Source organism: Trichoplax adhaerens, genomic scaffold, assembly GCF_000150275.1.
Source record: "Trichoplax adhaerens TRIADscaffold_7 genomic scaffold, whole genome shotgun sequence".
Lineage (NCBI taxonomy): Eukaryota > Metazoa > Placozoa > Uniplacotomia > Trichoplacea > Trichoplacidae > Trichoplax > Trichoplax adhaerens.
Genome location: NW_002060949.1, coordinates 3538189 through 3552506, shown reverse-complemented (window position 1 = coordinate 3552506; position 14318 = coordinate 3538189). Strand labels below are relative to the sequence as shown.

General features: G+C 29.4%; 3 protein-coding genes across 3 annotated transcripts; 1 reads left to right on the top strand and 2 right to left on the bottom strand.

Moving 5' to 3' along the window:
• Positions 1 to 124: 124 nt before the first annotated feature.
• On the top strand, positions 125 to 4235 carry TRIADDRAFT_58177 (uncharacterized protein; the record flags this gene model as incomplete). The annotated part of the gene is made up of 10 exons (XM_002114369.1): positions 125 to 586; positions 810 to 874; positions 1280 to 1336; positions 1462 to 1628; positions 1809 to 2036; positions 2189 to 2520; positions 2595 to 2826; positions 2946 to 3070; positions 3279 to 3338; positions 4134 to 4235. 10 exons carry the CDS (start codon positions 125 to 127, stop codon positions 4233 to 4235), a joined length of 1830 nt encoding a protein of 609 aa, XP_002114405.1.
• A 1788-nt stretch (positions 4236 to 6023) lies between these two features.
• On the bottom strand, positions 6024 to 10828 carry TRIADDRAFT_58176 (uncharacterized protein; the record flags this gene model as incomplete). The annotated part of the gene is made up of 3 exons (XM_002114040.1): positions 6024 to 6405; positions 8568 to 8664; positions 10651 to 10828. The coding sequence occupies 3 exons, from the start codon at positions 10826 to 10828 to the stop codon at positions 6024 to 6026; spliced, it is 657 nt and encodes a 218-aa protein (XP_002114076.1).
• TRIADDRAFT_7325 (uncharacterized protein) lies at positions 10718 to 14150 on the bottom strand (the record flags this gene model as incomplete). Its single annotated transcript, XM_002114039.1, has 2 exons — positions 10718 to 10834; positions 13995 to 14150. Coding segments are annotated over 2 exons (273 nt in total), but the record flags the coding sequence as incomplete, so codon positions are not given.
• Positions 14151 to 14318: the final 168 nt, after the last annotated feature.

Below are 14318 nucleotides of genomic sequence, written 5' to 3'. Positions count from 1 at the left end.
GTCAGCAACGTACTTGACGAACATCCTTATTTTAAGGGTTATATCATGGTCATGAGTTCAATCCAGTGGTGAAGATCGTATGCTGTATTATTAAATAGTGGTTCTTGTACTAGATAAACCAATCATGGCAAATACCATCCTTTTAGTACTCATTTATCTGCCTATGACTGTCTTATCAATCCATATCCACTACTGTCCATTGCAATATCATCAATGTTACAGCGTTTACTTTAGCACACCAAATAACCCCCCAAATGCGAGCGTTTGCTTCATCAACAAACCTCTCCAAACATTGCGAAATTGGCAATTTTCTAAACATAATCTTCTATATCATCATCTTCCAATAGAAGCTGAAAAAAGAAATTTCGTCAGGCAAGTCAAGAATGCAATATTCTCAACATGCTATCCTACTCCTTTAAGTCAACCACCAAAGTTGGTAGCTGCATCAAAAGAAGTCCTAGAAAATGCATTGGATTTAAAATATAGTGACAGTCTAATCCAATCTAAATATTTTCTCGATTTCTTTGCTGGCCAAGTTTTACCAAATGGCTCAACACCAATTTCTCATCGATATGGCGGCCATCAGGTTGTGCAAATATTCGTATCTGGTATACCTGTTCCAGTATTGGGCACGGAAATTCATACTAGATCGTGTCCTATCAATCGATAATTAACTTTACTACATTTATTTATCTAATTTCATCTAACCTAAATATAGAAATGTACTGTATATTACCACGGTTAGATGATAATAGCATAATAATTTAATAACACCATGCATAATAAATCTTTACAAATTGTTTTTATAGTTTGGTCATTGGGCTGGCCAACTTGGCGACGGAAGGGCTGTGATGCTTGGCGAATACATTAGCAAGTTAGTATATTAGATATTACTCATCAATTATGCCATGACATAATTTATTTTGTTTTTATATGTATAGTAGCTGTTCATGAATAGCGAATGCACTAACATAACGCGTAAACGATAAATTAACAAACTCTCTTTATTGTGAAAGTAACTCGCTTTATACCTTCCATCTATATTTGCGAGCAGCTACAGAGTATATACGAAGAAATTAATACTAATAAATAATACGGCTGTCGCAGATTCTTAGATCTAAATTTGTATAACTTGTACTAGAAAATAAATAAGTTTTACAATCTATAACTCTATTGATAAGCTTTGTACTATATAACGATCAATACAACATATTCATCATCTTTAACACAGTGACAGTCACAATTACAATTAAACAATTGCCTAATAATCCTCATTTAGCGAAGGAATTAGATGGGCACTGCAGCTAAAGGGGTCGGGGAAAACACCTTACTCGAGGTAAAAAGGAGTAAATTTAATCAAATGCAAAAAATTAAATATCCAACGTCACTTTGATTAGAAATACGTATGAAATAATTATATTCGTATTTATAATAATAAATTAAATTTAATTTCAAACCCAGAGATGGAGATGGTAGAGCTGTATTAAGGTCATCAATTCGAGAATATTTGGTTAGTGAAGCAATGTACCATTTAGGTATCCCAACGACAAGAGCTGCCAGTATTGTCACAAGTGATGAACCTATATGGCGTGATCAATTTTATGATGGACATCCGCGAGCCGAAAAAGGTAAAGTACGTTTATTCAATGATTAGATTTCCATATTGCCCGTTAACGTAATTTAGTTGAAATATTTCTGGTAGATAAATAATTAATATAATAGATACTATTAAAGTTAAATCATATCAAGATAAGATGAGCCACTTCGACTATAAATGCTGAACTGTGACATGCCATCTTTTCTTATAGCTGGTATCGTTCTCAGACTTGCACCTTCATGGTTTCGATTTGGATCTATAGAAATACTCCATTATAATCAAGAGTTTCATTTACTAAATAGACTTGTCGATGTTATTATAAATCTTCATTATCCGCATTTAAGCGATGACAATCGGAAATATATCAAATTTTATGCTGAAATAATCAATACCACTGCTTCTTTAATAGCTCAATGGCAATCTGTTGGTTTTACTCACGGTAAATTATAAATACTGATGGTGTTGAATTATATTTTTCAGTACTAAGATCAAAACAGAACCGTTATAATATGCATCTGATTTGTCATTGCACTATAATCTTAATCAGTGACCAACTGTAATGAGTGATTATCACTTTATGCGTGTATGTAGGCGTATGTAATACAGATAACTTTAGCATCCTTTCCTTAACTATTGACTATGGCCCGTTTGGATTTCTGGATGAATATAACGACGATTTCATATCAAATACATCTGATGATGATGGTAGATACCGTTTTCGATTTCAACCTAATGTCGCTTATTTCAACTTGGATAAACTACGAATCGCATTATCGTCGTTAATAAGCGAAGTTGATGGGCAAAAGGAGCTATCCAACTACAAAAGGATTTATCGTCGTCATTATTTACATATCATGAGAAAAAAATTAGGTTTAAAAGGTAGCAATAAAAAAGATACCAAACTAATCACTCAAATGCTGAAGGTAATCTATTTCTTAATTTTGATTAAGGTACACGTAATAGTAACCAAGAATAATAAAATTAATTTATGATACAGATGATGAAAAATCAGAAAGCAGATTTTACAATGACCTTTCGTGAACTTAGTGAAATTGATATACAAAGTATTAACAATGGCTTTCAATCCGAAAACATTCAAAAATCGTGGAGTCTATCAAAAGTTATGAGAGATAATGAATGGCCGAAATGGATACAAAATTATCTTGAGAGACTAAATGTTACAAACTGGAAACTATATGACGATCAAGATAGACAACTCAGAATGCAGGGTTAATTTAGAATCCATATATACTGATAGAACTATCTCTGAATACAGTTGAAAGTAAATTAAATAAGAGAAAGCATATGACACGATCTTGAGTTAAATATGCGTTGTTTTCATTTTTAGAAGTTAACCCTCGCTATATATTGCGCAATTACATGGCTCAAATAGCAATTAATAAAGCAAATATCGGGGATTTTTCTGAAGTACGTAACCTTCAGAATACCCTACTAAATCCATTTTCAAAGCAGGTAGGGAAAACTATAGTATTGAGTAATATATCATGTATAAACTAACGAGTCAATTTCTGGCACTTCCTATCGGAGTAGAATTAAAATTTTCTCACGGCTTATGATTGAAAATAACATCTTACTTAAGAAAGGTTTATTTACGTCATTTAGTAATTTTTTAATGAAATATTTTAATAACAAACAACTACTGTACAATCATTCTTCTTAGAGAAATGCTGAAAGACTTGGATATGCCGCTCCACCTCCAGTTTGGGCATCTCAACTCCGAGTGAGTTGTTCATCTTAAGGGCGAACATTTTTTCCTGCGGGAATGAAACTAAAAGCAAATACGTGCAACTACGTGTTTTAACTATCGTATTTAATATTGTACCTATAGACATAAGTAAGCTTTAGCCTCACAAAGAAGACTTTAAGTATAAATAAATCGAAATTCCCAATCAATTTATCAATTAGTGATTATATACTTATTTTAAATGGTTTAAAATACTGCAGAAAGTTATAATTTTCTCTGAATACTCGTATATGAAAATGGACTATCATAGAAAGGATGCAAGCAATTATACTGTCATGATTTCTTGTTATGATCATTTAGAAATCTACCTGACAGTAATTTAACGTTATTGTATGTTACAATTTACTGAAACATTTTAACATTCGTATGTATTTACGAGTTTATAGATAGAGCTTCTATTAATCTTATCAATTATTCACGAACTCTTTGGATTTTACAATATTAAACTATTCTACTCTACCTTAAGCAGTTGATAACTAGACAAATTTAAAACATTGGTTTTATACTATATTGATGCAGTTTTACACATAAACATACAAATAATCGACCATAATTTCGTTAAAGATTTCCATTTTATTGTTATTTTCATCTTTGATGTATAGCTTTCTCATCGGTTTGAGAGAAAACCTATAATTATAACCTATACCATATTGGCAAGAAGGAATACATTTTTCTCTGTCTTAATATTCAGTGTCAAAAGATGTTGTAAAGGCCGGTTATAAGTATCAATGAAATTGCATAAATTATATCATAACATCAAATATATTGTAGATAAAGGCAACTGTAGAATACATACAGTTTATACCAATTATCGTCAATAAATTAATATTTAATGAAGTAATTAGTAGTAGTAATAGAACAGCGCATATCTAAATAATACCGTATTACCGTAATTAAATAGCTGCTCAAATGAATCTACATAGTTAAGCGAATAAATGTTATATTAGAAAATGACAACTGATTTAAATTTAATGTATTAAAGTAGTATCGCTGTCTTCGTTACAATATATATATATATATCCATATCATGATGAAGTAACATGATGAGTAACATGAGTTTCTTGCAGGGGATGGGGCAATGTATAGCTATGAATAACGCTTTTGCACGTTAACTATTATAAATACGTATCAAGATAAGCCACTTCTTTAATCATGAGGCCATGATTAAACAAGAACCCTGCTTCTACTTACTGCAGGTGATTAGTATTACAACAATCTACCTTCTAATATATGATGCGAGATATATATATTTATATAAATTTAATTTAATGAGATCTTCTGTAATACCATCTAGGCTAGTCAACTTGGGTAATTATGTCACAGATACAATTAATTAATTGGAAGTAAATGAATTAATAACTTATGAAAGAATGAATTAGTAAGCGTTACAGTTGTAAAACTATATATTAAAGGTGGAGAGTATCGTAAGTAAGCAGCAAAATATGAATCTTTGATGAATAATTAATACGTGTGCATAGCAAGCATTAAAGCAAAATAGCCTAGATAGCAATATAGTATGATAGATAGACTTAGATAATTACCTTTACATGGAAACTAATTATAATTGTTATTTTGTGATGCACTACTGTAGTATTATTTTAGCAATTATCAACTCCTTCGTTAAACATAGGCTAAGTGTAGAAGGGTGATATTTACGGAAAGTTACTAGCAGTTAAATGAGATCATAATTTTAACATCCAATTTGATTACAACAAGAGTTGCCTGTTATTCCATTAGTCTTGCTTTACATCAATGAACATCTTTATGTATCCATCTCATATATTGAAATTATCAGAGCTAAATATTACTAGTTATTACTACAATAATCTTTCATTGTATTACTTGAATATAGAAATAAGCGTTAAACGAGTAGAATAAAGTCTAAATGTAGCTGGCAAATTAAAGGTATGATATTATTATTAAGCTTGCGAAAAGATGTTATGTGTAATAGTACAAGTTAAATCCAGCTATTTATAGGTTAATTTACTGTAGAATATTATCGAATGGATTCTATATTAGAAAGGAGCAATAATAATATCAATAAAGTTAGTTGCTAAATTATTAGTAACTTGATTTCATATATCCTTTATCCGCATTTTCTGAAACATTGATAGTAAACAAATATGGATGAATTGAGATTTATCCACAAGGTTTTGCCATTCTCATGTTGTTGTCGTGGGGGTGATACTTGATACTTTTTCTAATTCAATAATGCAAATCAAGCAATATAAATGGGTTAAATAGCGAAGTTACGAAAATTGGTTAAAAATTTTAAAAAGCTAAACTTGATCGAAATGTTCTTTTGCAATGTATTCATCTAAGCTTATGTCAAAGTTTAGACGGAATAGGGTATGGAAAAAGTTATACTTCTGAAGCCATATAGATATGAAAAGTTATTAAATCGTCAACGGTAATAAATGACTTTTTCCTTTAATTTGTTTTGATGCCGAAAAAATGGAATACCATCAAAACATTGAATGTTCAGAAATTCGAAAATTGTTTCAATTTTTAGCTATCAAATCGTTGGATATATCATTATCACAGTATAATAATTGTAATTATTAAAGTTTCAACGTTATTTTTTTAAGTCTACTTGGCTTTAAGTATTATTTTAGCTTTCTCTTTCATTTTCTTCTCCTATTAACTTTAAGATGCCGTCGATTACATGATTCTATCAACCGGTTGAGGTTGAAATTGAGTTGGTGTTGTAGCCGAAGCAACTAGCATTTGTTGCTGAGGTAAAAAGGTCGGCTGTTGAAATACTTGTTGCCCCATGATGGGTGATTGTTGATTATAATACGGCAATTGATCGAAGAAAATACGATTGCCGTTGCTATTAATAAAAGGTGGAGATGAAACTTGTTGAGTAGTAGGTGAATAAGGAATGTAATCATAATAAGTTGGTGAAACTGACTGCTGTTGCTGCTGTTGTATTGGAGCTAAAGGTGTTGTTGCATATGTTACCATAGCTTGATGCGCATGAGGAACTGGTTGGATATAATATTGTTGTTGATATACAGTTGCATATTGCTGCTGAATCCTTCTATAATACATAATACAATAGCACATATTTAAGAAAGGAATTAATATAAATACAGAATTAGATTGATTTAGTATATTACGCTGATAAATCTGATTTAGTAATATAAAAATTGAACGTAGCTATAAATAAAATCGATTGATATGGTTACGAAAAACAACAGATCTTAAAGGACAAGCAGATATAACATTGCATATATGCTACTCAGATTATTATCTTCAATTAGAAAGAATTAAATTCCATAAATATGCTAGGACAAATCTAATTCTGTAGTTGTATGCATTTACCGATTTTAGATTGAATAAATGAAGTCTACGTAAGTATACACAGTATGTCAAGATAAAAATATGAGTATAGCTACAGGTAAATGTATAAAGACTAACATGTATGTTGAATACTTGCGCATAAATGAAAGCTATTTGTGATAACGAGTCGTAGTGCTGTAGGTTAGAATTTTATTTATACTCAATCAGGTACAGCGAAAATGAATTAACATTCAATATTTCATTCATTTATTATCATATACTCCAGCTTCCATCAATATTTTTTATATAAAAAGCTATAGATAACTGAAGGAAGTTCCTTGATAATAATTGAAAGTAATATAGTCCGATACATTATTCCTTGCATTCTATTAGCTATAAAAGAAATGATATTGTATTTCTATCTCTTCTTTAATGATGGTTTTAAAAGAAAAATGAGTTATTTATCATTACTTCCGCTTTTTATAATGTAGTAAAATGATCTCGCCAAACTCCAATGACGTAATTGCGTCCAAAAAAAATATTGAAAAAATTAAGATAACGTCATTAGTTTACAATTTTTCACTAATGTTTAAATTATTGTCCGGTTAATACTGTCATTGGTTATTTCTATTGTAATTGTAATAAAAACAAAAGTGATAGCTGACAAACTTTAGGAAAAACACGCAGTAATACATTACAAATAAATTCTATAATAAATTATGTATATTATATGCTGCTGTTTATCACCACGTCGTTCAATTGATAATATTTGCGGCTTAGTCAAATTACGTATTATTATGTACAATATCTAATCAGGTAATAGAAAGAAATGATTGTAATAAAAAGAATATGCTGTTTATTTTTCTTCTTATCGCCTTAATTTATGTCGACATTTTGACTAAGAAAAATTAGACATCAAATAATAGCTGTGTTGATTACTTCTACTTAGGCAATTTTTTAATTAATTATTGTTAGTATTTAAAAACATTTTTTTCTTATTCTAAACTCCGGGTAATAATTTATTTCTATTGATACTGAAATTAATCTACCATATCAATTTGGGAAAAGTATAAATAAATGAGCGCATATACGATCATAGTATTGCTTCTAATGCTATAAATGTAAATTGTTACTATTCTAAACTTGCGCGCCTAAAATCTTAACTGCTACTAAAGTTGATTGATAAGAGATAAAAACAGCGTAGAGAATTGATTAAATTAAGGCGGATTTCGACGTCAGAGGTTAAAATTAATTCAATTATTGTCTATTCGAACTTCCAAGAAATTATTAATTAATTAGGCTTTTTAAGTTAATGTATAAAATCGTGATAGTGATATATGCACTGTTAATAAATTAGATTGGAGCATCCTTATTCAACTGAAATGATTGTTTCCAGGTTACAATAGCTTAGAAAATCAATCTAAATCTATACTAACCAATTTATGCACTTTTTATCACTCTATTAATCTAATCTGATAATTTGATTTAGTATGCTAAAATACTTACTCATACAGTATTTTATCAATGGGTTTAAGTGATAATGTTGAATAACGTCATTAAATCATTTACTCTTTTGTTAATTTTTATGACTTTCTCCAATGATAGTAAAGGATATTTCTTGCATTTCACTATACTAATATAAAAAATACTGTGGCAAAGTTATCGTATGAAATGTCTATTGCGATGACATGTTCAAATAAACATAAAAACTATTAGTAGAAAATATAATAACGTTCTTTGAATAATACAATTATAGTTAGATTTATAAAATGTTTATATTAAATTTATTATGGTAAATATATCATGAAATGTTTAACTTGATGATAAGCTGCGTATGATCAATTGACGTGACATTGGAAAATTACGTGGCATTTCAAAGATAATATATGTAATTATGAGTAGAATAGTATGCCTACTTACCCGAAATGTTGATTTTGTGATGTCGATTGGTAATTAGAACCACTCGTTGTTGTTATTACACCAGATTTATTACTGCTTTGAACAATTCTGGTCGTAGCTATAGCATTGAAATAGATGACGGATATGAATTACTAACGTTGATGAATTATATAGCAATCGATAATATAATGCGCATATAGCATTACTGATGCAAATTACTAACGTTTTTAAATTATATAGCTATTGATGATTAAAATGCACATCGTGCATGATATGAGTTGCAGCAACTGGAATAGAGAGCTTAGATGGTTTGATCTCGATACTACAGAAAGAATTAATTACGGAAATCTACTTTATTTAGTTTATATTTAATATCGGTACCCATCTCTAATTTAGAATATATTTGAATAGGCCCGCGTACCAACTATAATTATTTCAAAATTTCGATCAAGTTCCAAGCTATGAAGTTAAAACTATATTTCTATTTAAGTCATATCGAAATACGCAGTGATATTTCTGCCCTAGGATAACCTCAATACATCAAATACTTTGAAAATGAAACATATATTCAGTATTATGTCAATATCAGAGACGCTTTTCTTCTATTATATGTGTGAACCGTACAATAGAATAATTCAACTTGGAAATAAATCATATCTTATAGAACCATAAAAATAACGGGCATGAAATATCAATATCTATCATACGGAATTAGTAATATAAGTTTTTAATTTATAAAAAATATTATTAGCATTAAATAAGTTAGAACTAATTGCGTTTTAATAACTACTTATGTAGAGTACGTAAATGGTTCTACAATATATCACGTAATAACGACACAAAACTTTAACGAATTATAAAAGATAGGCATAAACTTGATGATATCACTTAGAAATCTCCTCCCTCTACTAATAGAACTTTATGTATGAAAAGTGTATAGTTGTTCTTTTGATCAAGATTCAACATCGCAATATGGTCTTACAGTCTGCTGCAGTATGTGAGTTCAATTGTTTAAAAATTATTCTTCTAATGTAGTTAATTTAATTAAGTTAGATTGTATTTTAAATATCCCAGTAAGTGTTACTTTATTCTACAGTATATAATTTATAATAATATCGGAATACGTTACATAATTATTAATATACTGCTAGATTCTACTACCAAAGGTTAATGAGTGCAATATCAACAATCTTTTGAGGAAGTCCAATATAAAGTAAAAAACTTTACTACTTTGTAAATATAGGTTTAGTAATTTTTTTTATACTTGTGAAATAGGCTATAATTCAATTATCTACCTTATTACTGGATTCTTGTACCATTTTATACTGTAATTCTTTCAGTTTTTAAAATATTCTAACTAATTCTTTTAAAGCTATAGCTACTAATTAATTATAATTATAACTGAATGAATCATTTAATATTTGTTTGAAAGTTTTAGTAAACGGTTGAAAACGCTATCTTTCTTCATCGCTGTAAGGATGGCATAAATCCATTACTTTCTTTTCTATATTATTATTACTACTCTCATTGGATATGAAGCACTACTTTCGTGACTGCATTCTACCTTAAATAGGAATCAGTAGATGCACGAAAGGATAATAAATTACGACAACGTTGTTTCAATAGCTGATCTATTCTGACTTGTTAATGTGTGTTCTCTATTTCCATCACGATGGTGCTCTGACAATATATTACATATACATATAGAAATAACTCTTAATGTCCGTGTTTGGGTTATTTTATCTTTTGAAAATTTCGGCAATCTATTTCTATGTTGACATGGCTGATATTCTATTCTATCGTCCCGTACATTAGTCAATCTACTTCCATGTTAACATAGCTAATATCTTATTCTATCATCGTTGGTACTACATTAATCAATCAGTCAATCTACTTCCATGTTAATATGGTTGATATCTTATTCTATCATCGTTAGTACCGTAGTAATCAATCTGCTTCCATGTTACGATTAAAAAAGGCAATCAAGGAAGCCCAGCTCAAGTATCCAAATTAAAGTAGATCTAATGCATCAGTTTTATACTTTTTGTATTAAACTACCATATTGAATGACAGCTAATAACGGTTGAGAATTAATCCAACTTACCTTGGTTATAATTATTATTCATATTAACATGATTTGGTACTGTTCCATTTTGATAATAACCGTTGCCATTAGGACGTTGTTTAGCGCCAAGGTAAGCTAAATTAACGTTAGCTTTACGACCATCAATAATTGGATTTGTATCCTTGCATGCACGAGTAGCTCCTTCTTTGTCCACCATAGTCACCTGTTGGGGGTTGAAAAGATTGATTTATAAGAAATTGATTATTTAATTTTAACACTAATCGTTTGTAATATCTATTTTCAATTAGTTAAATTAATTTTTATAGAGGCGGAGAAAAAATAGATGGAGTGGTAACATGTTGTACATTCAAATTGGGGATGATAGAGAACAGGAAAGAATACTTTGATCATATGGTTATTGACATTGTCGACGAATAGGGTAGAAAATAGAAATAGGTATCGAGAAATCAAATGAATATTTGCCATGACTGATGATAAACTTAACAAGAAGGCCTATAACGCACAATCAGCTTCATTGATTTCAATTCGATTACTTCTATATATGAATAATTTAACAAACGTTACAGACAAAAAAAGAGAAATTAATTTAATTTAAAACACAATTCAATTTATTAAGAGAAAAGAATAAAAGGCAAACAATACTTTAAAAAAAGAAAATAAAAATGATGGGATAATAGTCAATGAAGAAAAGAAGGAACAAATGATTATTTAATTACAGCTTAAACAGAATATCCGGTTGTTTTTGCAATGATTAATACCGTCCAATATAACGTATACTCGTAGTCATTCAATCTTGATCATAATAGATTATCACTATAGTTTTTTTCCTGTAATTATTCTATAGATTCCGATGAAAACAGACTTTCACAAATAACTAGAACGATGGAATTTCTTGTTGCTTGATTTCATCAAGATAAAATTTCAGTCCATCATCAATGATATTGATGATTTATCAAGTGGATCAAATTTAATATTTTTTGTCCTAACGATTGGATAAATTGCATTGACTAATTCAATATCTCTTTAATATCTCGTTTACTTTTCCAGTCATTAATGACAAAATAAAATACGATGTCTTGATTAAGAAAAAAGCTGTAAAAATATAAGTTTTAAAGAACAAGTCTATTAGTAGATTGTATTATAGAGCTTGAAAAGGAGGAAAAGAATAACTTTTAAATTGAAAAAATATCTCCATTCTAGTGTAATTCAATTACTGAGGATAATATTATCCAGTACTAATATCCGATCTCCGGGGATTTATGTTGATCTTCTAAATCAAAATGAAATCAATTTGGATCTTGGAATATAAATTCTATCCTCTCTTTACAGTCTCTACAAAGGATGCAGATCATCATTGTTATAGATCCTGGATGCACTTGTCTCTTTTATCATGAAAATTGGATAAGTAAGATTCTTATGTCATACAAACTATTATCTTTGCACTTATTCACAGTATGGGTTAAGAAAATGGAGATTCAGTTTTAAGATATTATGCAGATAGAACTTATTTATCTTGTATGATCTACTTTTCGAGTACATTATTACCTATCTTCATTACAGTAAAAGATTGAACATCAAACTATCCATTGATTCCATCATCTAGTATTAGGGTAGGACCAAAAAAATTGATAGATAAATTAATGCACTATAGATATATTAGAATACCAAAATCAACGCCGATTTATCCCGCTGGAAAATTGGCGAAGCATAAAAATGCAATTTAACGGTATTGGTAGAAGAAAAATGGGAAATGTGATTCAATTTCTATATCAATGCTAATATTGATTTTTGATTTATTACTAATTAGATTAGAGATGCAAATTTTATCTCCCTTTTTCTTACTACTGGATCAAGTTAAACATTGTTATGGCTCACTTTAGAAGGAAATCTAATTTTACAAGCGAGGAAAAAGAATTTTTTCTTTGTTTATTTCCTCTATTACTGTACTCGCTATTACTAGGTATTAAGACTAACTAGAACAAGTAATTGGACAATTAAAGTAGAAAATAAAGATAGAATTAGAAGTTGTCCAATTTTTTACAATTCATTACATGATTATAATGAATTGGAATGGAAATAATCAGTAATGATTATTGTTGATATACTCGGTAAACTGTAGAATATTATCTAAGCAGATAGTAATGAATCATTGCCCAACACCTCTACCATAGCCAATAAAATAAAAACAAGAGTTAGCCAATCCTTATTTGCTAAACAGTTGGCTGACGAGAGTCGAGAGAAAACGACAAAAAAAATTTAATACATTTCCTTAATCAACTAGATTGAAAGTCCAAAGTAAAATCTATTGTTAGTATGTTGTAGACTATTGAAAGAAATTGTGAACGTTATATTAATAACGGTAAGAAGTCAAGAAAGATCAACATTAATTTGTGAAGTAAAATAAGTTAGTTTTACCTATCCAAGTTAAAATAATATCTGACTACTTAGACTATGACTTGATTGAATCATCATATCAACAACAACAACAACAATAGCTTTAGTTTGTCAAGTAGTGAATTAAGGAAGCTGTAGTTGAAAAAGTTGATGCAAATCATTTAATAAAAATAGAAAAAAAATGATAAAAGATTTATAGTAATTAGCGTGATGGAGATATGGAGTGATTATTATTAATCATTTAAATGCATTTTCCAATGCCATGCATAGGATCTATTAAAATTTAAAAATTTTGAAAATCATTTCGGAATCAAGCGACATGAAAAAAATGGAAAATTACTATTTTCAAAGGAGATCTTATCAATCTTCCTTTCTATTCGTATTTCCTAATCATCAATATTATTTCGATCATTATCAAAACTAAAAATAAAACTAAGAAGGATATTATTTTGAAAAATTACGGCAGTATAGCATAAAAATGAATGAATAAAATAAAGTTGAATCCAAGGAAAAGTCGATTACTATCACCACAAAGCGCGTACTGTTGTGATTTTTACTACAGGCGATAAGGAAAGTTTTAGGTCTATTTTTTGTTATAGTATTCTATTTTAGAGGGAAATCGATTATGAACTAGATTCATTGAAATTCTATTAGAGTATGAAATAAGATTGTATGTATAACCTGATTGAATAATAATATTCATTAGGCTACGAATGGATCATGCAACCAATTTTTTCTTTTGATAGGGTATTTTACTTTTATGGGGGAAAAGATAATGTCAATAGATTGATACGATATTTTTGGAAAACGATAGCTTTTAGCTCATTCTGTGATGTAGGATTTCAAAGCTAGATTGCTTAATGGTCAACGTTAACCAATCAAACAAAGGATCATGCAAATCATATCTTTCCTTCCTACTTATAATCCACTGTAAAGTCTAAAATAATAATAGGAAAACGATTACTTACAAATCCATATCCTCTGGATTTACCAGTTTGTCGATCATAAATTACGGCAGCTTCTTCAATCTCGCCAAAAGTTGCGAAATAACCACGTAATGAATCATCATCAGTATGATAAGGCAAACCACCAACAAAGAGTTTGGTATAGGTAGTATCCTTTTGCAAATAAGGTGGTTTCTGTTGATAATGAATATAACTTGATGTAGTGGTTTTATCATTGGTTTTATTGCCACTATCTTGATTTGCAGCTGGCGTAGAAGCTATGGTCGTTGTAGTTGTATCATTGCATGTTGCTTGATCATTTTTATTGTTGGCTTCGTTGATATCTTG